This window comes from Pleurodeles waltl, chromosome 1_2 (genome assembly GCF_031143425.1).
Source record: "Pleurodeles waltl isolate 20211129_DDA chromosome 1_2, aPleWal1.hap1.20221129, whole genome shotgun sequence".
NCBI classification, from domain to species: domain Eukaryota; kingdom Metazoa; phylum Chordata; class Amphibia; order Caudata; family Salamandridae; genus Pleurodeles; species Pleurodeles waltl.
Window position 1 is genome coordinate 163,787,373 of NC_090437.1, and position 24,916 is coordinate 163,812,288.

A 24,916-nucleotide genomic window follows, 5' to 3' on the forward strand; every position below is an offset into this window, starting at 1 on the left:
CTAAGAGGATTCCTGGACCAAGTACAAGGTGTAAATACCATAGGCACCCACTACACACCAGGCCAGCTTCCTACACTTGCTTATGTCTGGACTTACAAAATGCACTTGGCCTGAACATTGCAGCAGAATAGCGCATCATTTAATGAATTGCCTCTATCACAGCTGTTGTATGTAAAGTAGCTGAAGCCTTGGAACTTACCTTATCCTCTGTTGAAGCAAAGTGTAACATTTTCACTGAAAAATAAATTTGTCCTATTCAGTGGTGAAGCTCTTCTTCCAATCCAACAAGGCCCTCTTGGACCCTGAAATGGATTCATGGGAGAAAACAGTTTTGGTTCTAGAAGTTCATACACCTGCAGCCAAACAGCAGAGGTCTACTATGAATGACTCTTTTTCCCGCCTCTTTCAACACCAATAGTCTGGTTGTTGAATTGCCCTTGAAACAAAACACGACTACCTTGCCAGCTGCACCTCCAGATAGACAAAAAAACAAAACATTGATTTATAGGCTGAAACGTCTTTGCATCTGGTAGCCTGGCCACTCAGACTGCGTATGACACACTACTTTTGGGCCGATGTGTTCAAGCCTCCTGGGAATTGGTGAAACTTGATCAGCTGAGTGTTTTACAGTTCCTCCCACCCGCCAGGTAAAATCTTCAGTTAAGTGCTATAAACTTATGTCACCACAAAGTAAATTGCAGAAAACTGTTGTCGCGAAGGGGGTCCACAAACTCGAACCTTCATACAAAATAAAAGTTCACTAGTACCCCAGATAGTAGTCCAGCAAATGGCACCAAGTTTGCAGAAAATAGCCTCCAAATCCGTGTTTTCCAGAGGTTCCTCAGCTTGTATCCAAATTCTGTAGTGACCATGGACTGAGGTAAGATGTGCACATTCCTCTTTATTGAGCAACCCCGTAGGATGCAGGTGAACCAACACACATCTGTACTGTAGAGCTCCCTCTGTTCCAACATTTCATGCAACTAAAATACTTAGAACATGTTATTTCCAATTCTACATTACATAACTACATTTTACATGCCACAAGTTCATTACTTAATGCTACCCGTTACTACACCCACCCTAGTGCCTTACTTTTATTACAAGGGACCGACCCAGCTTGTCCTAAGGTTCTTCCAATAAATAAAAATGCCACGATTAATCCAGGTTGAAGCACAATTTTTGCTATGGAACTACTAGAACGGGCGCTGTTTCGAAGACTTTCACTGGCTTCCCAGAATTAAGGTGGTGTTCGGTTTCCTTCCCTTGGGCAATGGATGCCTGGTGTTAAAGCTGACCCAAGGATGGGTTACCATACTAATGTAGGAATTGATCAGTGATTAGTGTTGACCCGTGTAGAACACCTCCTCATCCACAGTTGTATAGTGGGTGGGGTAGTAGTAGCATGTTAGCCTTTTGCAGTCATCTGAAAGACACCTCACAGATAAAATTTCTATTATTTAGAGCAAACTGCTTTTACCTGTGGACCTAGCCCACTGGGTGATATCCCTACATCGGCAAAGGTTTGTTCAGTGGTTCACAACCAAAATTGTAAGGGATCAACTTCCAATCACTCAAGTTTGAAGACTTAAATGTTCAAAACCACTGGGCATTAGAGAACAGGTTTTTAAAGGGGGGGTGTACTGTTAGTGTCTTCACAGCTACAAAAATGTTATTTTATTTTTATAATTAATATTTTCTAAAACTTTACTTCAAAGAAAGAGGCAGATGCAAAGAGTGAACTGCTTGGCCATTTTCGTGTCGGAAATACTGATTTTCACTTCCAGGAGGATTTTAAGACTGATATATCTGGGATTGACATGGTTCCTCAGCCATGTTGTCAAGTAGGCTTTACTCATTACGGGTGGCCTTTGCGGTTTTCATAGAACTCAAGGGATTTTTGCTTTTTTGCATGCACGATTTGTGATTATAACTCTTGCCCAGAATTAGATTTACTTTCTCTGTTTAATTATACATCATTGGTAAGTTCAAGTTGTTGACACCAGCCTTTTGTTTTGAACAGGTTCCCCTATAAAGTGTCAAAGCAACCAGTTCCAGTGCAACACATTCGAGTGTATCCCTGCCAGCATGGCTTGCAATGGGATACAAAACTGTATTGATGGATCGGATGAAGGTGCAAAATGTAGCATGCCGTGTTCAGATATGTGTTCTCAAAGTTGTTATAAGTCACCCTATGGACCGGTGAGTTGCATTTTAGATATTTTCATTACAAATGCAGTTTGTCGCTTTGCAGTTGTGAAAGCTACATGGTGAGCAGGGTTTTTTTTAGTGGTTAGATTTATTTTTATTTATTTTATTTGTGCCTAATTTGAAAGCGCACAGCCTTTGTGGAGCATTCTGCTATGACTCCATAGTTAAACCTCTTGTTTTATATGGCAAGCATATGAAATGTCTCAATTAACAGCAACCCTCATTACTCCAATAGCTCTTGCTCGCAATAAGTACTTGGCGAGGTGTAGCCACTTCCCTTAACCATATAGTGACTTTGCACCCTGTCCAAGTAGGGACCCCACTCTAGTCATGGTAAGGGAGCCGCACAACTAAGATAGCCCCTGCTCACCCCTTGGTAGCTTTGCATGAGCAGTTAGGCTTATCTCCAAGGCAATTTGTAAAGTATTTGTAACCACACACAGTGAAAAACACCACAAATGTACTCCACACCAGTTTAGAAAAATAGCCACTCTTTATCAGAGTAAAACAAGACCATAATGACAAACATCTATCACGCACAAGCAAAGATGCAAATGTTTAAAGATTAAATGCAGTATCATGCTTAGAAACACAATAGCTCCAACTGGGCCTATCACAACGTATTGACTGTCATTGCCAACAGTCTGATGCCACTCGTGATGGAGTGCGGGCCAGTCACGGAGTTGCACGGACCCCAGGTACAGTACCTTGGGAAACTGAGGAAATAAAGATGTTGCATGAAGTTGGGCAGGTGAGGCATTACTGGAGCTGTTGCAGAATTGGTTCCTTACTGCTACTGGGGAGGTGAGGCTTTGGTTCCTTACTGCTAAGCATGGGAGGTGTTGGTTCCTTACAGTAGCAGAGGAGCTGATGCTATGTCAGTGGTAAGGCAGGGTCGATGAATCAAGCAGGTCAAGACATGTGGTGTCGACTTTACGGTGTCGCTATCACAACACGAGGCGACAGGTGCTGTGCAGATTTGGAGCGGGTGCCATGGACTTCGGCAACACAGCACTCTAGACTCACTCTGTGGAGGGACTTACGAGGCACTGCAGTGGTGTCAGTCGCTGTCATTGCAGTCAGGGGGGACCACAGCTCCAGTGCAGGCAGCGTCACCGGTTCAAAAAGTCGCTCTGTTGTGGATGTTTGGTTTCTCCTTGGTTTCTCCTTGGTTTCTCCTTGGTTTCTCCTTGGTTTCTCCTTGGTTTCTCCTTGGTTTCTCCTTGGTTTCTCCTTGGTTTCTCCTTGGTTTCTCCTTGGTTTCTCCTTGGTTTCTCCTTGGTTGCACCAGTACTCACTCCCAAGGGCCCAGAAACTGGATTTGGCTCCACTTGGCAAGTCTGGACTATCAGCGAGAAAACCTAGGTGCTAGCAGATGGTCTTTAATGTCCCTGAGAGTTTTCAATGGGATGCAAGTTCAGTCCAAGCCCTTGGATACCTTTGGAAGCAGGATGTAGAAAGCAAAGTCTAGTCCTTTAACTGCCAGGTCAGAAGCAGCAAGCAGCAGACCAGGGCAGCAAAACAGGCTGTCCCTCCTACAGCATCCAGCTCTTCTACCTAGAAGAATGTCCTCAGTCGAGAAGGATTCAAATTGTGGTGTCAGAGGTCCAGTGTTTATACACATTTCTGTCTTTGAAGTAGTCAAACTTCAAAGAGAAGTCTTGGTAGAGCACACCATCCGGTCTTTCCCTGCCCTGGCCCCAGACACTCCAGGGGTTGGCGGTTGCATTGTGTGAGGACAGGCACAGCCCTATTCAGTTGCAAGAGTCTGCTCCTCCCACCACTCTAGCTCAGGAAGACCCAACAGCCTGGTAATGGGCCATCCGGGTATGCAGGGCACACCTCAGCTCTCTTTGTGACTGGCTAGAGTGAATGCACAAACAGCCCAACTGTCATCCTGGCGCAGATTTGTATTGAGATGCAGAGAATAGTTGAGCAAGAAAATCCCCACTTACAGTGCCATCTTCAAACTTATAATTCAAGAACCAACTTCCCCAAAAGATGTATTTTTAAATTGAGTTAAGAGACCCCAAACTCCTCTTCTCTATCTGCTCCCAATGGGTAACTGCACTTAAGATACTTCAGGGGTATCCCCATGTTACCCTATGGGAAGAGAGGCCTTGCAGTAGTGAAACAAATTTAGCGGTATTTCACTATTGGGACATGTTAAACACAACAGTACATTTCCTACTGTCTAAATACACTGCAACCTACTGATTGATACCTTAGTGGTTGACTTACATGTAGTAAAAGGGAAGGTTTGGGCCTGGCCAGTGAGTGCGCACTCAGGTCGATTACACAGTTTAAAACTGCACACACACACTGCAGTGGCAGGTCTGAGTCATGTTTATGGGACTACTCATGTGGGTGGCACCATCAGTGCTGAAGGCCCACTAGTAGCGTTCGATTTACAGGCCCTGAACACACCTGGGGCATTGTACTAGGGACTTAACCAGTATATCAAATAATACAGTCATGGATAAACCAATCACCAATATAATTTAGTTAGAGAGCACACCTGCACTTAAGCACTGGTCCGCAGTGGTAAAGTGCGCAGAGACCTAAAGCCAGCAAAAATGAAATTCAGCACTGGATCAAAAATAGGGGGTCAGAAGCAAAAAGACAGAGGAAACCACACCAAGAGCTGACAAGTCTAATACAGGTGCCTCACCCCCGGATGGAATATGGAGAGAACTACCTGTCCCCTTGGGAGTCCTCAGCACTAGGGTGGAAGAATCTGGAAAGACAATCAGCATGGGTGTGTTCTGTTCCAGGGCGGTGTTCCACCATAGTCATTTTCCTGTAGGGAGATGGCCCACCTCAGCAGTTAAGGATTCTTCCCCCTCATCTGCATTAGCCATCTGAGGGGCCTGTGGTCCGTCTGAACCTGGAAATGAGTTCAGATGAGTAGGGCCTTAGCTTCTTCAGCGCTCAGACCACAGCAAAAGCTTTCCTTTCTATTGCACTTTACTCTGTTCCCTGGGAACTCTACATTAAGATCTTTTAGGGAACTTATGGAATCTGTGGGGAGTCATGCCGGGGCTTTCTTAGCATATGGCTCAATCAAACTACTACTCAACAATATTTGGGAACTCAGTAACACTGAGCCACAGGAATCACAACTGCTCACCATGATTCTCACAATGGGTAATACAAAAGGCATTATATCAAGACTATATAAGTTGCCCGTAGCTGGAGCCTGCCCTGAACTGCCACATGCTAAGGCCCTTTGGGATGTGGCTCTCCCTTCCCCCTTGCCCCAGAGTGCCTGGACTGCTGCATTATCAATGGTCACAAATGTCTCTCACAATAGCAGACTGCACTACACTATGTCTAACTACATACACCACTCCTACTTATCCCTGTCCTGCATAAAAAGGATATACCCGAACTCAGACCCAGAATGCCCCAGATGCGCAACCCCAGCAGCAGATTTTTACCATATGGTGTGGAGCTGCCCCCACGTGAACATGACCTTGCAACGTATTACCGACACCATAGCTGACATTACCGGGCATACCCTAAAATCAACCCCAGAATCTTGCCTATTGGGAATACGTCGACGTGGCAAAGGTGACAAACCGCTCCATACATTTATTGACTTATCCTTTGTGGTGTTTAAACGCCTGATAGCTATGCACTGGAAGGCCCCTCACACCCCAGTATACAACACTTGGCTGCGCAATCTGCTAAGGTGCTCACATGCAGAGGCTCAGACATTACGCCAGCTACAATACAGGGGTTTGATCCAGGGTGGTGCTGAAATATGGGAAACCTTTGTCGTGGACATTGTGGCTATGAGCGATACATATCTGCCATGAGTCCCAAGTAAACCGCACAACACAGAACCCGTTAAGCCTTCTTGTCAAGCATCTACCCAAACATCACCTTAGACAGCCTAGGTATCATACTCACCACACACTACTTAGGGCCCACACGTGCTAGACGCATGGTCACTAGTTAAGTATTGTCCCCCTTGCAGAGGATATGTCCACTACCACAATAATTTCACTTCCGGTGTATTACACAGCCCAGGCTAAACCAAACCTCCCTAATCTGTCGATGCACACAGTGCTCCATCTCTCTACTCAAGACATGGGCAGTTCAACCCAGTCCGCACATCCGGTAAGCCACATCAAGGACATTAATGTGGCGTAATTTAACAGTTTATGCATGGTGGCCTTGTGTTTCTTTGTAAATCTGACTTAAGTATTCCATTGCACATACGACACCAGGCGTGGCACAGGAGTAATGCTATCCAAAAATACAGCTAGGCCTTCGTTATATTTGGATCATGGTATGCCATGATAACTTTCAGGGGTGTGGCATTCCTATAGCCCAACTCACAGGACATATTGTTTGGTGTTAGGAACAGCAAGTTTCATTTTTTTTGTCCGTGGGACAAGTATGCCCAACCCACTGCAGTGCGAACCCTTTGGCTGCCAGTTTACAGTACCAGATTATGGATCAGCGAAGGGAATTGTCTGCAGTCAAGGTAATATTTGTGTCCATATGTTAATGCTGTTCAAACTTGTATATTATGGTTCATTAATGCAAATCCTTTATTAGGGTGAGCGCTCAAAGGAAATTTAAGCTCAGACTGCACTGCTGATAGTGGCCTCAGTATAAAAATGTGTACACAAGTTTGCAAGCTTAACAATATAAGGCTATGTATAATGATCTTAGAATGCTCGTTGATTAGATGCAGATAGTTGCAGAAGCTTAAAAGCAAGATTGATTAGTCTCTGCTTTCAAATTAAATGTTCACAAAAGATGCAACTAGGAAAAAACATTTTTCAAAAGAACTGTGAAATGTTAGGTACCATTTCTCTGAACCATCATGTAGTAAAATGTGTTAATGCCTGCTAGCATTCCCCCAAAAATATAAAGGAAAATCAGTGAAACAAGTTTCATCAGGATTATGGGAATCAAGTAAATAAACCATCATTGGCAAAGCCAATATGTTTGATACTGGAGGTCAGCCTTTTGGTTTTTGTCAGTGTGTGTATTGTTTTGAAATGTTTTTTTGTGAAACCGTACTGTTGTGGGAGCTGCCAGGCCTGCGCCATTATTACAAATATGGCAAAAAGCAATTATGATTCTTGAGTCTCAAAAAGCACATCTTGCCACAATAGTCCCTGGCACTAAACAAAACTACTTTGTTCACAGATATGCTCCTTGTGAAAGAGCAAAATGCTGCCACTCAGTGAAGGTAATCTAAAGATAGAATTTTAATAAAAACAAAAGGTCAAGATTAACTCAAGACCTAATTAGAGGCCCATGTCTTTGTCACAAAAGTGCACCCGTGGTATATGCCCTTGTATTAGTGCAGATTTACAGCTTTCATGAATTCACAATTTACAGAAGTAGGCAGGAAATCTTACTCCTAGAAAATATTTGTGAACTGCATTTTAGCATGAGCAAATATGCGTGTGTAGATTTGATCATGCGAAAACATGTTTAGCATTTACAAGTGGACTTTCCCTCCAACCACTTTTTTCTCAAACCGTAGAAGTTTTGCTTATGCCCTCATCCGAAGTAAATTTCTATCCTTTCTCAGTATGTGGAAAAGATTAGTGAAGAGCTGGTGAAAACCCCTAAAACATGAATTAGTCGGTATGCACAAGACTCCAAAGCACATTTCAACCCTGGGACTATTACTGAACGCTACCTCTAGCCCCACTATGTAGATTTGTGGAAATGTGGCTAAATGCACAAATGGCAAACCTGACTGTAGTATGAGCCTTGCCATAATCATAGAGGCTATTATCAGAGCTCTTAGATAATGAGATTGCTGAAATAATGTATCAAAATAATTTATCTCTGCACTACATGGCACCAAAAGGACAAGTGGATTATTTTACAGGACACGTAGATTTATGAAGCAACCAGAGACTTGTAGATGTTATATTCAAACCCAATTTTTTTTTTATTGCTGTCAAAAGACCATAAAGGTAGCAAATAAAAACAATGCAATATTCATTAAATGTATAAAAACTATTAAGTCACAAAAATGTATTGATAAATCTAATACATAATACAATTGCATCATGTATAATCAATAAAACAGGATCAGTAATTAAAAATATAAACCCAATATAAGAAACCCTCCAAGACAAAATAGGCTTCAAAGTCCATACACACAGCCATTTTCAAATCAAATCATTAACATTTATAAAGCGCGCTACTCACCCGTGCGGGTCTCAAGGCGCTAGGGGAAAAAGGAGGGGTTATCGCTGCTCGAACAGCCAGGTCTTTAGGAGTCTCCGGAAAGCGGAGTGGTCCTGGGTGGTCCTGAGGCTGGTGGGGAGGGAGTTCCAGGTCTTGGCCGCCAGGAAGGAGAAAGATCTCCCACCCGCCGTGGAGCTGCGGATGCGAGGGACAGCAGCGAGTGCGAGGCCAGAGGAGCGGAGGAGGCGGGTGGGGACGTAGAAGCTGAGGCGTCTGAGGTATTCCGGTCCCTTGTCGTGGAGGGCTTTGTGTGCGCGGGTGAGAAGTCGGAAGGTGATCCTTTTGCTGACTGGGAGCCAGTGCAGGTGTCTCAGGTGTGCGGAGATGTGGCTGCTGTGGGGTATGTCGAGGATGAGGCGGGCCGAGGCGTTTTGAATGCTTTGCAGGCGATTTTAGATGCCCCATGGCAATCTGACACTTAAGCTAGATCTTATTTAGATACTAAATTATTACTTATGTCCAAAAAGAACACACGATAGCCCATACACAGACAATAAATAGCAACTTTTACTAAAACGTGAAAAATGCTAGAAATCACAAGTGGCTAGTTGTGAACATGCCGATTTAATCCTCCACATAGTTACTTAAAAAAAAAAAAGTAGGATACACCAAAAGCTAGACTTAGGCTAGCATCAAACCTCAGAATATGGAGGGTGTTTTTATGTTCTCTGACGCCTAAAAGCCACAGAATGGTATACTTTTACCTGCTCAAAAAACATGAGCTGGACACAAAAAGCAGGTTCTACCTTCTACCTTTCTGATCCACAGGAAGGACAGGTACACACATTGGTGCCCATAATAGGGGCCCAGTTATCAGTGAAAGAGGCAATTGGCAATGTTCCTTGTCTCAACTGCAGATAGTTTCTGTGCCAACGGGGGGAAATAACAGAGTGCCATGAGAAGAACCTGTTAGCATTTCATCTAATTTAAACTGGAGATAAATCTTTTTAACCAGGGGTTTACAGATGGTCCAGGCAACCTCTGGCTCCTTCCAGTTTCCGCACCCTAGCTTGGTTAGTTTTTCACATAGGTAAACCATATGATACTACTTGAGCCCAGCAAACAAAACTTCTTTGAGACCGGCTCAGTAGGAAGATAACTCGGGGGTGGCCCAGATCCATCTCCGGTAAATTAGGGAACTCAGTGATGGGTCTCAAACCTATATCAAATCTAAATGGAATTAGCAGTGTACTGCTGGAAAGACCCTATAGCTGGCTTAGGAAACGGGTCTCTGCAACTTGTAATTTGGGTATGTTTTTGTGCCCGAGTTCAGACCCAAACATGGCAGCCCCCAAAGTTTGCATTTTATATATTTGGATTGCAGGTAAAATTGGGGCGAAAATACACATTTTGCTGACCTCTAATGCCCCACTATATTCCATAAGTTTGAGTCTCCCTTTCTCTAATCCAAATCCTCAGAGGATCATCCCTAGGTAATAAAAAAAAAAAAAACCTTGACCCACTCCAGAGGGACACCATTGAGCTTAGGGTTAGGTAACGTAAAGTGACCAGAATTTAAGATCATGAATTTTGTTTTCTGTGCATTTATTTTCAGACCCCTCTGAGCACAGAACCTCTCAAGGTGACATAGGATTTTGGGGCGTGGCCAAAATGGTGACCGGGATGGTCGCATAATCTGTAGCTCCGATCCCGGCCCGTGTATCATCCTACAACAGGCGCCCGCACCATCGACCGTGCGAGACGCCGCATGCTCTTTCTGGGGCGTCGTCACTGCCTCACTTAAACCCGACCGGGGTGCTCCGGGAGCCAAGAAGTTGGCTGCGGTCCCGGGAGCGGTCGACGAGTTCAGCGGGGCTTGGACCTCGCTCGCTGGAGCCGTTGAGCCGTGACGCCTCCTGCATCATAGCGACCGCGCTGGGTGCCGCGGACGAGTTACCGGCATGCTGAGCTCTGGCCCGGCTTCCTGAGGAGGGGGGCGGGCTCCGGCAGCGGTGAGTCGGCGCCCGCGCCCCTGATCCGGGGCCGCGTGTCTGGAGCGGCGGCCCTCTCCGTGGGCACGCGAACACCACCACCTGATCCGCACTGCCAAAAGGAACTTTTTCACCGACAGACTAGACAAAAACAGCCACAACAGCAGAGAACTCTTCAGCATCGTCAAAGAGTTCTCCAACCCCAGCGCCAACGCCGTCACGCCCTCACAGGATTTGTGCGAATCCCTCGCCACTTTCTTCCATCGCAAGATCAGCGACCTCCACGACAGCTTCGGACACCAGACCCAACCATACACCACTGAACCCGCTTCCCCGGACATCACCCTCAACAACTGGACCCACATCAACACGGAAGAAACCAAATCCATCATGAACTCTATCCACTCCGGCGCCCCTTCGGACCCCTGCCCGCACTTCATCTTTAACAAAGCCGACGACATCATCGCCCCGCACCTCCAGACCGTCATCAACTCTTCTTTTTCTTCTGCTACCTTCCCCGAATGCTGGAAGCACGCTGAAGTCAACGCCCTACTAAAGAAACCTACGGCTGACCCAAGCGACCTGAAAAACTTCCGCCCCATCTCTCTTCTACCTTTCCCAGCCAAGGTAATAGAAAAGACCGTCAACAAACAGCTGACCACCTTCCTGGAAGACAACAACCTGCTCGACCCTTCACAAACCGGATTCCGAACCAACCACAGCACGGAAACCGCCCTCATCTCAGTCACAGACGACATCAGAACCCTGATGGACAACGGTGAAACAGTCGCCCTCATTCTCCTCGACCTCTCGGCTGCCTTTGACACCGTCTGTCACCGCACCCTAATCACCCGCCTACGCTCCACCGGGATCCAAGGCCAGGCCCTGGACTGGATCGCCTCCTTCCTCGCTAACCGCTCCCAAAGAGTTTACCTCCCTCCGTTTCGCTCAGAACCCACCAAGATCATCTGCGGCGTACCTCAAGGCTCATCGCTCAGCCCGACACTCTTCAATGTCTACATGAGCCCCCTCGCCGACATCGTACGCAAGCACGACATCATCATCATCACCTCCTACGCCGACGACACCCAACTTGTACTCTCCCTCACCAAGGACCCCGCCAGCGCCAAGACCAACCTACAAGAGGGTATGAAGGACGTCGCAGACTGGATGAGGCTCAGCCGCCTAAAGCTGAACTCTGAAAAAACGGAAGTCCTCATCCTCGGCAACACCCCGTCCGCCTGGGACGACTCCTGGTGGCCCACGGCCCTCGGCACCGCACCGACCCCCGCAGACCACGCCCGCAACCTCGGCTTCATCTTGGACCCTCTTCTCACCATGACCAAGCAAGTCAACGCCGTGTCCTCCGCCTGCTTCCTCACTCTCCGCATGCTCCGCAAGATCTTCCGCTGGATCCCCGCCGACACCAGAAAAACCGTGACCCACGCCCTTGTCACGAGTCGCCTGGACTACGGCAACACCCTCTACGCCGGGACCACCGCCAAACTCCAAAACCGCCTGCAACGCATCCAAAACGCCTCGGCCCGCCTCATCCTCGACGTACCCCGCAACAGCCACATCTCCGCACACCTGAGACACCTGCATTGGCTCCCAGTCAGCAAAAGGATCACCTTCCGTCTTCTCACCCACGCACACAAAGCCCTCCACAACAAGGGACCGGAATACCTCAACAGACGCCTCAGCTTCTACGTCCCCACCCGCCCCCTCCGCTCCGCTGGCCTCGCACTTGCTGCCGTCCCTCGCACCCGCCGCTCCACGGCGGGTGGGAGATCCTTCTCCTTCCTGGCGGCCAAGACCTGGAACTCCCTCCCCACCAGCCTCAGGACCACCCAGGACCACTCCGCTTTCCGGAGACTCCTAAAGACTTGGCTGTTCGAGCAGCGATAACCCCCCCCTTTCCCCCCTAGCGCCTTGAGACCCGCACGGGTGAGTAGCGCGCTTTATAAATGTTAATGATTTGATTTGATTTGATTTGAATAACCTGATACGAGCTGCGCTCGCCCCGAATAATCATTGCCGTTGGGACAATCGGCCACCTTGGACTCTCGAGGCTGCCACGCGAGCCTAAACTGTGATCCCCAGGGAAAAGGGTGTGCCCTTGACTCGTGACACTACACCCAGGGCGGCAGGCTGAAAACACCCTGTGACACTGTGTAGGCGTTCCCTGGACCAAACCTGGACCAACAAATAGCTAAGAAATAAGGAGCAAAGACAACTGGGGAAACATAAAATAATACAAAAAAAAAAAAAGTGAGAAAGAAAAGTCAGGACCACCAAAGAAAACTGTGCCCTACTAGTCCCAGCCTTCATGTAGCAGCACAATAATAAAAAGGGACCCCTCCAGCAATAAAACACGCAACAGGGCACAACATTATATCCAGCCGCAGCGTTCCCCGCAGCGCTCTAACCAGACAGGCCTGAGGCTCTTTATTATAAAGTGTGTACATCACGCAGGCAAAGTACTACTGTCTAGCCCTCACTACTCCAAACAGCGCTGTTTGATCCCAAGTTAAGGGCCCTACTTCTCTGCAACAACGCGCAATCGTAACGGACACGGTGCTCTAGCATTCGAATGAGGAGTAACTTATCTACCTGACATGTAGCAAGATTTCCACTTTAAAGGAACAAACCTTTGCATTCCTAACCTATCGAAGTCACTTAAAAGACAATTGCTAACAGCAATACCGCCACGTAAATAATCAATGGGCAAACCAAAAGCCCCGCGCGCACCTTCTGGGAATATGGATGCTGGTGCCCCTCCACCAACTGCGGAGACCTCGGCCACACAACAAGCGCTACAAAAGATGGAAATAACACTCCAAACACACACAACGCAATTTGAAAAGATTTTACAAGCTATACTAGACACCAAAATTACCCTGGAAGCAAAAATAGGCTCGGTAATCGAAGATGTTAACATATTGCGTGTAGACCAACATGCGTTAGCTGAAAAGGTCGCAGGATTGGAAAAAGACACATCACTCCTCTCACCAGCGATAACCAAACTCCAATCGCAAATGGGGGCTGTAACAGCTGAACTGGGGAAACTGAGGCGCAAAGCCGAGGACGCAGAAGGAAGGTCAAGACGTAACAATATCCGCTTCGTGGGGTTTCCTGAGCGTGTTGAGGATCCATGCGCAGAACTGTTCATTGAACAATGGCTAATAGAAACAGTACTGAAGGACGTTGTCCCGAAGTTCTTCTCAATAGAACGCGCCCACAGGGTTCCCGGAAAACCCCCGCCACCTGGCTCTCAGCCCCGTCCATTAATAACAAGACTCCTCAATTACCGTGATAGGGACCTCCTATTGCAACTGTTTCGTAAAGCAGGCCCAATGCGCTTCGAATAAGCAGACATATCGGCCTATCCGGACTTTACTGCGGAGGTACAGAAAAAGCGTAACTCATTTTTTCGGGTCAAAGAGCGACTAAGAGACCACAACATCAAATACGCTTTGCTGTTCCCGGCCAAACTTCGTATACAGGATGATACCCGCACTCTTTTTTTAACCTCACCAGAAGATGCATGGACTTGGCTTCACGCAAAGGGACTCGCTGACCCGTTAAATACAAGAAACCCCAAAGACAAAAATCACCCTTCTAGTGTCAAACGCAAACCCCGCAGGCAACCAGACACTAAACCTACTCCTGAACAGTCTCGCGTGGAACGCTCTCTACTACTGCAAACCACTTCCCTCTTCGCCAATGCATCCCCGGGGTCCGTATCGACGCAATCGGGATTAGAATCCGAGCTTGGGGTATTTTCTGACTCTACAGATTCTATTTGCTTCCCCAATCTTACTCCACGAACAGCGGATAACATCTGCTAATGTATACCAGTCTCGGACACAACGGTACATGATATCCTACAGAAGAAGCCACTAATCGCCCGCTAAAATTTACTGCTGCACACTGACCCCGCCTCTGCTTCGTCGCTACCCTTGACTGCAGCAACAGACTCATGGTTGGCCCCAGAAAGCAGCCACTTCAACAAGAACATAACGGGTCGGACCAGCATTGACTTGAACTTACTTATTTGAAACACCCCCGCACCATATGGACCGTTCCACCTGGTTGGCAAGTATTGTATTGTTAAAACCCTTGCCGCAACCACCGTTATTGTTAGTTATAGTTAATGTTATTGTTTTAATCAGCAGAGTCACAACAGAGAGGCATATTTTAGCTTATAGTATTCGAAGTATATGTTATTTGTTTGCTAATAACAAGCACACACTAGGTATCCGCAGTATAAATTGGCTAGGCGCAATGGGCGTGACATACACTATAGATGCAAAAAATGCCGGCCCACCAAACTCACAAAGTATATACACACAAGTACAAATGATCCATGGCAACCCAAAGACAACAGTATAACCCGCAGTATAAAATACTCACATTGAATATAAGGGGCATGGCATCTCCGCGTAAGCGGCAACAGATACACGCATACCTTAGGAGACATCAAATACATTTCGCCATGTTACAAGAGACACATCTGGCTAAGCCCTCTTTGGAGTATACAAAAGTAAAATGGAAAGGACAATTATATGGCACCACCTTTTCAACATATGCTAGAGGAGTGGCGATCTGGATAGCCCCTGGGGTCCCCTATGTTACGTCCCGCGTACAATGTGACCCAGGTGGCCGATATGTCCTTTTGGAAGGTGCCCTAGATGGGGATCCCATGGCATTAGCATCAATATATACTCCCAATTCAAATCAATGGGAATTTCTACGGACACTTAACAGTAGTAAACTCAATGATCCGGAGATGGATACCATTTGGGGCGGTGACTTTAATTGCGTATTAGACATTCACAGAGACCGCTCTACCCCTCCGCTGGATAATACCCTAGCTAAACGTGCTTCACTCGAACTTGCTGAGTGGGCCTCCAATAATAGGCTAAGTGAAATTTGGAGAACTGGCCACCCCACACACCGCGAATACTCTTTCTACTCCCCAGTGCATAAATTATACACTAGAATAGATATGATATTCGCATCAAAAGACATCATTCCAAAGATAATCACATCAGGCTACCTGGCTCGCACAATATCTGATCATAATCCGCTTCAAGCTACCCTGAGAATGGGTCGCACACATACGTGCATTCCCACATGGCGTTTACAACCAGATGCCCTCATAGATCCTCCTTATCATGCTGAACTAGCTAAATGCCTATCGGATTATTTTGCATTAAATAAAAACACAGCAACAGCGCGCGCCACGGAATGGGACGTTCATAAAGTGGTTATACGCGGCCACTGCCTTGCAGCCTCAATGGGGGTCAAAAGAATGCTTAACAGGGAACTACTAGAGATAGAATCTAAAATGCGCAAGGTAGAGACCGAAGCCACCACTAGCGTGACCTCGCTTGAAACACTAAACTCGCTAAAATCTGACTACAAAGAAGCTGATGCCAGACTCAGCAGACATGACTATAGACATTTTAAAGCCCGGCAGCATGCTGAAGGTGACAGATCGGGCAAACTACTAGCATGGTTGGTCCGACAACCATTACAGTCCTCACCTATAGGCGCGATAAGAACACACACAGGGGAAGTGATTAACACTCAAGCCGGAATCAATAAGTCCTTTCATACATATTATTGTTCCCTATATCAGCCCACTAACCCTCCAAATGAACAACAACTTTCTGAACTCCTCATCTTTGATTCCCCAAAATAGGAATATCATTGATAGCGCTGCCACATTGGATGGTCCCATCACTAGCGAAGAACTACGCACAGCTCTCTCTCAAATGGCACGTGGTAAAACCCCTGGCTCAGACGGACTACCAATGGAATATTATAGCTCATTATCCGCTCATCTCCTACAGCCTTTGATCGAGGTATTTAATGAGGCACGTAATAGAAAGCAGTTGCCAGATTCCATGCGCGAAGCATTGATAGTGGTGCTACCAAAACCAGGACGCGACCCACTTGATGTCAAATCCTATAGACCACTCTCCCTGTTAAATACTGACTGTAAACTCCTGGGGAAAATCCTAGCAAATAGGCTACTCCCTTATTTATCAGACTTAATCCATCATGATCAATCTGGATTTGTACCAGGGAGGAACACTTTTCTAAACATAAGACGCCTAATACGTATATTACACAATGCCACAGAAACTGAGGCAGTGGCTGTGGCATTGGACATAGAGAAGGCGTTCGACACGCTCGGATGGGAATATCTCTTCCGCACACTGAAGGCGTTCGGCTTTCAAACCGGTTTCATCAACTGGATTGCCACGCTATACGCAAAACCAACAGCCCGCGTTAAAACGGGCCAAATGATATCAGATGCGTTCCCCATCGGAAGAGGCACTAGACAAGGATGCCCTCTATCCCCTTTATTATTTGCAATAGCTATGGAGCCATTGGCAATTAAACTCCGCAGCTGGGCAAGCAGATGGGGTATCCGAGAATCCAACATATACCATATTATTTCCTTATACGCGGATGATGCTTTAATATATTTGCGGAACTATACCTCCTCCCTCACAGAAGTTATACGAATCCTGGATAACTTTGCTTTATCCTCTGGCCTATGCGTTAATTGGGCGAAATCATGTATTTTCCCGCTTACCCGTATACCCACTGAGAAGCAAACGTTATTACCACTACACCAACTGACATGGGCATACCAGACCTTTAAATATCTGGGGATTCAGGTCTACCACTCCATGACAGACCTACGCGAGGGCAATTTCGATAGGCTGCTACGCTCAACTCGGGGATCTATGGCATTTTGGAGCTCCCTCCCACTATCACCCATGGGCCGAACGGCCATAGCTAAAATGTTAATATTACCTAGATTTGTATATTATTTCATGGCGCTCCCATTGTCCCTACCACGTTCATTCTTTCATAAACTACATTCCCTGCTAACAGATTTGCTGTGGGGCAGGGACAGACGGAGAGTAGCCCTAGCCATTACACAATATCCACAGGAGGAAGGTGGACTCGGCATGCCGAACTTTGAGTTATACTATGCAGCAGCCCAACTCCAATGGGTAACCACATGGCTTAACGAACCACCCACCCCAGAATGTACAGCGATAATGTCTTGTGTGGCACCACAAACGATATTGACATCACTTATGTCTAAACCTCCTTACCCATCTAACAGAAATCCCCTGGTAGAAACAGCCAGATACTGCTGGCGGAGATATGTTCAGGGCAAAACCCCAACTCCCCCTTACTCGCCTGCAATACCTTTGGCTCAGGTACCAGGCGTCCAAGCTCTCTCCCAGCACCATGATATACGGGTAACCAAGACATTGAACACGGGGGACCTGTACTCGTGCTCTAAAGCAAGCACTTTTGCAGAGCTCGTTTCTGCCGGTATCATGCAACCTGGGGCCTTCTTAACATTTAATGCCATTAACAAACTTCTACAAAACTTTTGGGGGCGCAACCTAAATGAACCCGACGAATCCCCTCTACTCACCTCATTACTCACTAAAGGAAATATAAAGGGCAGCATTACTAAATTATATAAAATACTCCTAACAGATACCTGTACTGCTCTGACCCAAGTTAAAAGCCGCTGGGATGGGGTCCTCCCCACACCAGAAGTCCTGGAAAGCTGCCCTTACCACGATTAAAACTGTATCCCGTAACGTTAGACTACGATATACCCAATTCAATTATATTCATCAAGCATATCTATCTCCGTCCCGTATCAACAAAATATACCCAAACTCTAAACCAGAATGCCCTAGATGTGCTACCCCTGCTGCAAATTTCTACCATATGGTTTGGGAATGCCGGGCAATACATACTGGCTGGTGCCGCATCACCGAGACGGTTGCAGATATAATAGAAAACACGCTTCCTCCCACACCAGAATCCTGCTTGCTGGGCATACGTCGCCGGGGCAAGAATGAAAAACATACTCACAAGTTTATAGATCTTGCGTTTGTAATATACAAACGATTGATCGCTACACACTGGAAGGCCCCTAATGCCCCACCCTATCACGCTTGGCTTGCAGCCTTACACAGCTCCACACTAGCGGAGGCCCACACTCTAAAACAGCTGCAACTCAGAGGCCAGATACAAGAGGGTGCCGAACACTGGGACCACTTTGTAGTACAAATAGAGTCTAGAGATGATAAATACCCCCCTTGAAATACGTGACATGAACAAAACAGCCTGTAAGTAAATACTAAGCAATCACGAAAAAAAAAAAAAAAAAAACACATATCACACCTGACGTAGTACCTTAACTAACCTCGCCATATCAGTCCGGAAATGTACAGTTGGATAATCAGCGCAACTTCACCCAGACATGAACACACAAATTGACAGAAGAGGCCGATGCCCTGTTACCCCTGCCCTCGCCCCAATACAAACCATATAACATGCAAACAAGCACTAACATACCTCATGCCTATATAGCTGAATGCTACCGTAGTCACTTAGAATACCATTAAATATACTTAAGTAAAACTATAGATATGCCTACTGCTATTGTTCTAAATTGTTTCAAGTTAAGTTGTATGTCAGTACATTAAAAATGTAACCGTACTGTATGGGAATTACAAGTACGTGCAGAGGCACATGATAAGGGAAGAATGTTTGTTCTCTTACTAATTCGAGTGACATGTACGGTTATTTGTGTGATGTGTTTAATAAACAGATTTAAAAAAAAAAAAAAAAAAAGGTGACATAGGATTTTCTGTAAGCCCACAGGGGATTTGGATATTAAGTGTCATCCACAAACATCAAGGCTTGATGTTTGCCAGGTTAGGTACATCTCTATTACAATCATCCAAAACGGAAATCAAATCATTGACATACAAAGTAAAGAGTAGTGGTGAGGACACACCCTTGCCCTGACCCTACGATCCACAGGAAAGGGCTTTGTCAATTCCACAGGCAGTCCACATCATACTTGTGCAAAGTTACCAGACTGTAATCTGATAAGAATAGTAAGATGATCAGTCCAGACCTGCCACAGTTTTGAATGGGGAACCATATCAAGCACCAGACATAAATCGAAAATTTGTGATGTAAAGGCTGCCACCACCCAGGGCCACTGTTTTCCAGAAAATTAGTTGGAAATGCAAAACTTGGTCCACTGTACTAATGTCCTCCCTAAATCCAGCTTGAAGTGGTGTTAATATTTTGTACTCATCCGTCCAGGCAAGAAGCCAGTCGAGTATCATACAAAATATTTTTGAGAGCAATCAATTAGACTAATAGGTCTGTAATTACAGGGGTCAGCTAAAGATCTCTTTATGTAAAGGGATAAATTCAGCTGCTGCCCATGTTGGTGGAGGGGGGTGGGGGGGATTGATGCTCCTTCCAGGATATTATTGAAGATTAGTAAAAAGTATGGTCCCCATACATCCAATTCACTCCTAAAGAGGTCCCCGGAATTTTGTCCAATCCAGTGGCTTTTTTAACCACTATCTTAGTGATACCTGAATTTACCCCCTCTAAGGTGATTGGATTAGGTTTCATGCAATTGGAGAGGCCACCCTCTTCTAGCATAAAAATATCATCCATCCGCATTAGCTGGGATTTAGTGACATCTTCTTTCAAAGAATATAGGGAGAAGTGTGCTACCCGATCTGCTGTGGAAATATTTAACACTGAAGGGCAAACACCTCCCCTATAGCCCAGCGAGACCAGATTCCAGAACAGGTTGGTCTGTATTCTTTACTGCAGTCAACATATATCCCATTGCTCAAATTCCCAGTCTTTTATTAAGCCTTTCTAATAATTTTTTTTTTTTTTTTTTAATACATATCCCTCTAGACTTGAATTTCCCATCTATCCTGGCCTTTAATTGCAGAAAAAAGGGTGGGTACAACATTCTTGTACACTCCATATATGGACTTTGAGGGTTCTTAGATCCCACAAACAATAGCCTAATAAGGCCATCAATTTTTTGTGGGTTAAGCAGATGGAATTCAAAACCACCTCACTGCCATAATTATTCCCCAAATTGAGAAGATCCCCTAGACAAATATACACTTGAGTAAATTGTACCCATTTGTTCCTCCAAGTCCTTCATACTAGTCCCTTACTCTTGCTTGTTACTGGACACACCTGCCCTAGGAACCAGTGGGTCCCCAGAATGAGTCTTCAAGCCCAGGGCAAAGATGTCAACCTCCAGGAATAGGGCTTGGTCACTAAGCGAGAAACAGAAAAAACGTTTAAAGATGGCCAAACCTGGAGATCCACTAGGATATAATCAATAAGGCTGGTGCTAGGCAGGCAATTATATGTATGTTCCCCTTACAATCGGACCTCATTCTACTATTCACTGCTTGAAGACCCAATTTCATAATGAGGACATTAATTTGCATAGCCAGGGGAGACCATTTCTTAATCTGAACTATTGACAGCCTAGCAATGTCACATTCACTATCTTAATGGGCATGTCACACCATCATCCAAGGGGTCACCCGGGGGGAGATGGGGGGCATTTAAATTAACCATAATACAATCACCACAATGGACCTTTGAACCCTGCCAACTCACTCTTCATGTAAGCAAAATCTCCCTTGCCTGATGATTAGGAAATTGCCTCTGATGGGCCACACAGTTCAAGCATTTGTGAGTAAACTCAATCGGACCCTCCCTCCGAATTTCGAGTAACTCTGAAACACCAACCAGAACAAGAACATAGGGAAAAGAGGCCGGTGGAAGGTCAATCACTGGTTGCCTCTTTGTGAGTGTGGGGCATTAGACTTAGATGAACTCTTACCCACTGCTCCATTGACTTGAGGCATTAGACCCAAATGGGCTTCAAGAGCCTTAGTCACACTCAAGACACCCCTAGCTTCAGTCTCCCTCCCAGTATCGTATGAAGCGTGGTTAATTGCAGTAATGCTAGATATATTGCCTAATAATTATATTGCGAACCACCCAATGCCTTATTCTCAAATGACTTTGGCAGTCTGATGTCGAAGTGCGTGCTCCAACTTCTCCCTAGGTTATTGGCCAGGCAAGTTGATTCGGCTGAGGATGTATAGCGTCAAGGGCCATTTCAATGACTTCTGACCGTGCTGTCAATGGGGAGAACTCTTTATGCAGATAGTCTTTCATTTTCCTGAGGTAAGTCACCAGGTGGTTAACTGGCCAAGGTGGCTTATACATTGGCACCTCAGGACTAAAAATTTTAAAGACCCCTGCATTGAGTTCAATGTGTGGACTAGTGGGGACGAAGGCACAGAATGTTGTTTTGGCTGCTTAACTGCACCAGGTGGCTGAGGTGTGGCCATCTTTCCAGCCCCCGCTGGATTGGGCACTGGGTTTACGTTATCAAAGCTACTCAGCTCATCATCTAGTACTGTGTTGTCTGCTGTGGTAAGTAGTAGGACTAGGCGATATAGGCCCATTTTGGCCTGTTATTCAGGGCTGCCAGTGACATTCTCCTTTCTGTAAGCGCAGTTTTGGTTGAAATAATCATCATGACCCTCTGTAGCATTTTATCAGTGCTGGTGGTCTTCGGTTGGGAGTGCCTTGTGTAAACTCCCTTGTGCTTTCTGTTTGCCCATTGTAGTTTAGACCAGAGACAGAAGAGATAATGACCGCAAAATTATGGCCCCAGATTAATTGTAACCTTAGGTACAAAATGAAGACGCTCACCCCAGAATCACAATGTCAGAGTGGGCCTAGCCCTGCCCGCCTAGTCTCTGATAGGCACTGATGGGTCTACCCTTGGCCTGGGCTTTGCCCAGCCATGGACAGCACGTGTCCTGCGCTGTGACAAAGGCGCACGCTATTAAGTGCCAACAAGCTGCAGCTGGGCAACATCACAGGACCGCCTCCTGGGACCCTGTGCAATGCTGGCATTGAAGTCCTCCGCAGCAGGACAACTGGATAGTTTATTAAATTTCACACCCCTGAACTTTGCAGTATACTGTGGTAGATGGTGATAAGCCAGGATATAATTGGGTAATGGCTGTTGTGTGACCATGAAAATGCAGCCATATTGTTTTACTACGCTTTGGCTGGTCCGTTTTAAGGCCTTAGATATAGGTAAGAAGTAGGTCCCTACTTATTACCACAAATAGTGGATATATGTAGGGAAATGTATTTATAATTTATGTATTTTTAATTCAGATCACAGTACTTTCACAAAATGTAGTGAAATTCTGCCGAAGTACTGCAGTGACACATGTCATTATGTTTAAATGCCTTATAACTTAGAAAAGCTACCCTACTTAACTGCAGTACCAAAACATAATTTCTGCACTGTAATGTATAATCCTGCCAAATCTAATTTAAATCTATTCAGCTGTTTTTCTGTTGCATCAAATACAATAGTCAATGGAAAATGCATTGGTTGGAAAGCATAATTTTGAGACCCCTTTTTTATCGTTGCATCACCTTAAGGATTCACCACAAAAAATTACATATTCTCAAAATGTAGGAACTGCTATAGGTCTAGAAGCTTTTGTGATTTGTCAAATGGGTGGAAAGTTACTAGGGTGGGTAATCCGAGGGATTCCCATCTTTGGAAATACCAGCTATCACTGCAAAGTGGCAATCACATTTAATGTGATTTCTTTCTATTTATTGTATTTATTTATTTTTATTAGTTTACATAATCGTGGCCATAAATGTCTTAGTTCATATAGTAGTTCTAAAACTTTACATAAGCAGTCTAGTTTTCTTTTATTTTGCTTCCTGACTACTTTTAGTAGGATTGTGCTACACATGAAGCCCAAAGCGAATAAAAACCAGTCATTGTTATAAAAAATAAGATTCTTTTTTTCCTAATTAGCAATTATCTCCTCCATATTGTAGTTTAGGCAGCTCACTGCTAGGTCACTTATCCATTTTGTTGCACAGGTGTACATAAGGAAGATGGTTTTTGTTTGGCTTGTTGGGCACAGTTTTATTTTGTGAGCCAGAGAGCATGCACACAAAACGTATGTAGATTAAGATGTATTATATTATGTATTTGTTTGTAGGTTTTCATTGGAATGTGACCATAAATGACTCTTTCCTTTGTTCATGTAGAAAATCTGAAACTTCATAATTGCAATCTAGTTTGTTTGGGCTTCCTTGCTAAATTTAGTAGGATTGTGGTACATATAAAGACCAAAGAGAATGAAAGGCAATCATTGTTATGAAGATTGAATTTTTTTTTTCCCCTACTGGCCAATTATCCTATTCTCCAAATAGTAGTTTCTGTCACTGCTAGGGCAACTTTCATTTTGTTGTACCAGGGTGCATAAGAATGATGGTTTTTGTTTGTCTATGGATAATGCATTGGATTTGACTCATGATTTGGGACATCTTTTGTTTTTGTTGCACACTCATTCCCAAACGTTGCACAACTTTCAGTCCTCCCAAAATGAAACGAGGCAGCAGGTCTTCAAAGTTTCACGCACATTCATCAAAACGATGCAAAGTTATAACGGGAGAAACAAATCTGCAAAAATCTTCTTTGGTCACTGTAACTACAGAGTAGCTACATATACATATTTTATCCTGAAAAAAGCCAAAGGTTACAGGGACGTTATAGTTAGGAATTATAATTTAAAAAAATAACCACATACATTCACTGATAAAACTAAAGGTTACAGGGACGTTCTAGTTTGATTCACATTTTATTTGCACAATACCATAGAAATTGAGTTATAGGTATGGTTATCTATCTTAGGTAACTACAACTCACTCCCTAAGGTAACAGTAACTTGTGCCAAGCCAGGCACAGTTTTCTCCACAGTAAATTTACTGCAACTCTTAGTGATCTGACCGCTCTGGCTAAATGAAAGCAAACCACTATCTCCTGAGGGTGGACACCTCAGGAGATACCAGGAACAAGCACCAGGGGTTGGCAGTCCACAGGGCTATTAACTGCTCCAGGAGGGGGCTACGCCCCCCCTTTAATTGGTACCGGCCAGCCCTGGGGAGGTGGTGGTCCCCGGGCTGTATATGGTCTGGGAGAGGGGAGCCTTCTCTCTTTTAATTAACTGGCTTCAAATAGCCCCTTTGGGGGAGTCTGGGGGGTCTGTGCAAGCCCCTCCATTCAATAAATCAAGCCCCAGGGAAGTGGGGCTCAATACGACCTAAAGAGGGGGTCCCCCCTGCGCCCACTCCTTTTTCGTAATAACTCCTCATGCCCACAGGACCTGGCCCCCACGGGGACTACATTTTAAACAAGCACATGATACACTGTTTTGTAGGGTTTTTTTGTTTCATTTAAAGCAGATTCCTCCATAATATTTGTATTTTTTTCTTTTTCCTTCCTTCCTCTGGCAGGGTCTCCAGGGGACCCCAGCACCAAGGCTGGGGGTCAGGGTATTAGACCCAGTGCCCTTTACTTATTTTTTACATTTTATTTTTACTTTTTTTTTTGTTTTTTTTGCGGGACGCTGCTGAAGCAGGGTCCCATCATGGCTGTCAACACTTCCTCGTTGAAGTGTTGGCAGCCACTCAGATCTCTCCATGATTTCTTTTTCCTTTAATATCTCAAACTACTGAACATATTTACACCAAATAACAAAGCATTACCTGTATACCAAGATCTAGCTTCCTAACAA

At 45.3% G+C, this 24,916-nt stretch overlaps 1 protein-coding gene across 1 annotated transcript in view; it reads left to right on the forward strand.

Annotated features, from left to right (window-relative positions):
- The window catches only part of LOC138298467 (low-density lipoprotein receptor-related protein 2-like), a 1,267,625-nt gene that overhangs the window by 684,192 nt on the left and 558,517 nt on the right, over positions 1–24,916 (forward strand). Inside the window, exon 21 of the mRNA XM_069236878.1 lies at positions 2,024–2,202. Within this exon, the coding sequence (XP_069092979.1) occupies positions 2,024–2,202 (179 nt within the window). The remainder of the gene's footprint in view (positions 1–2,023; positions 2,203–24,916) is intronic.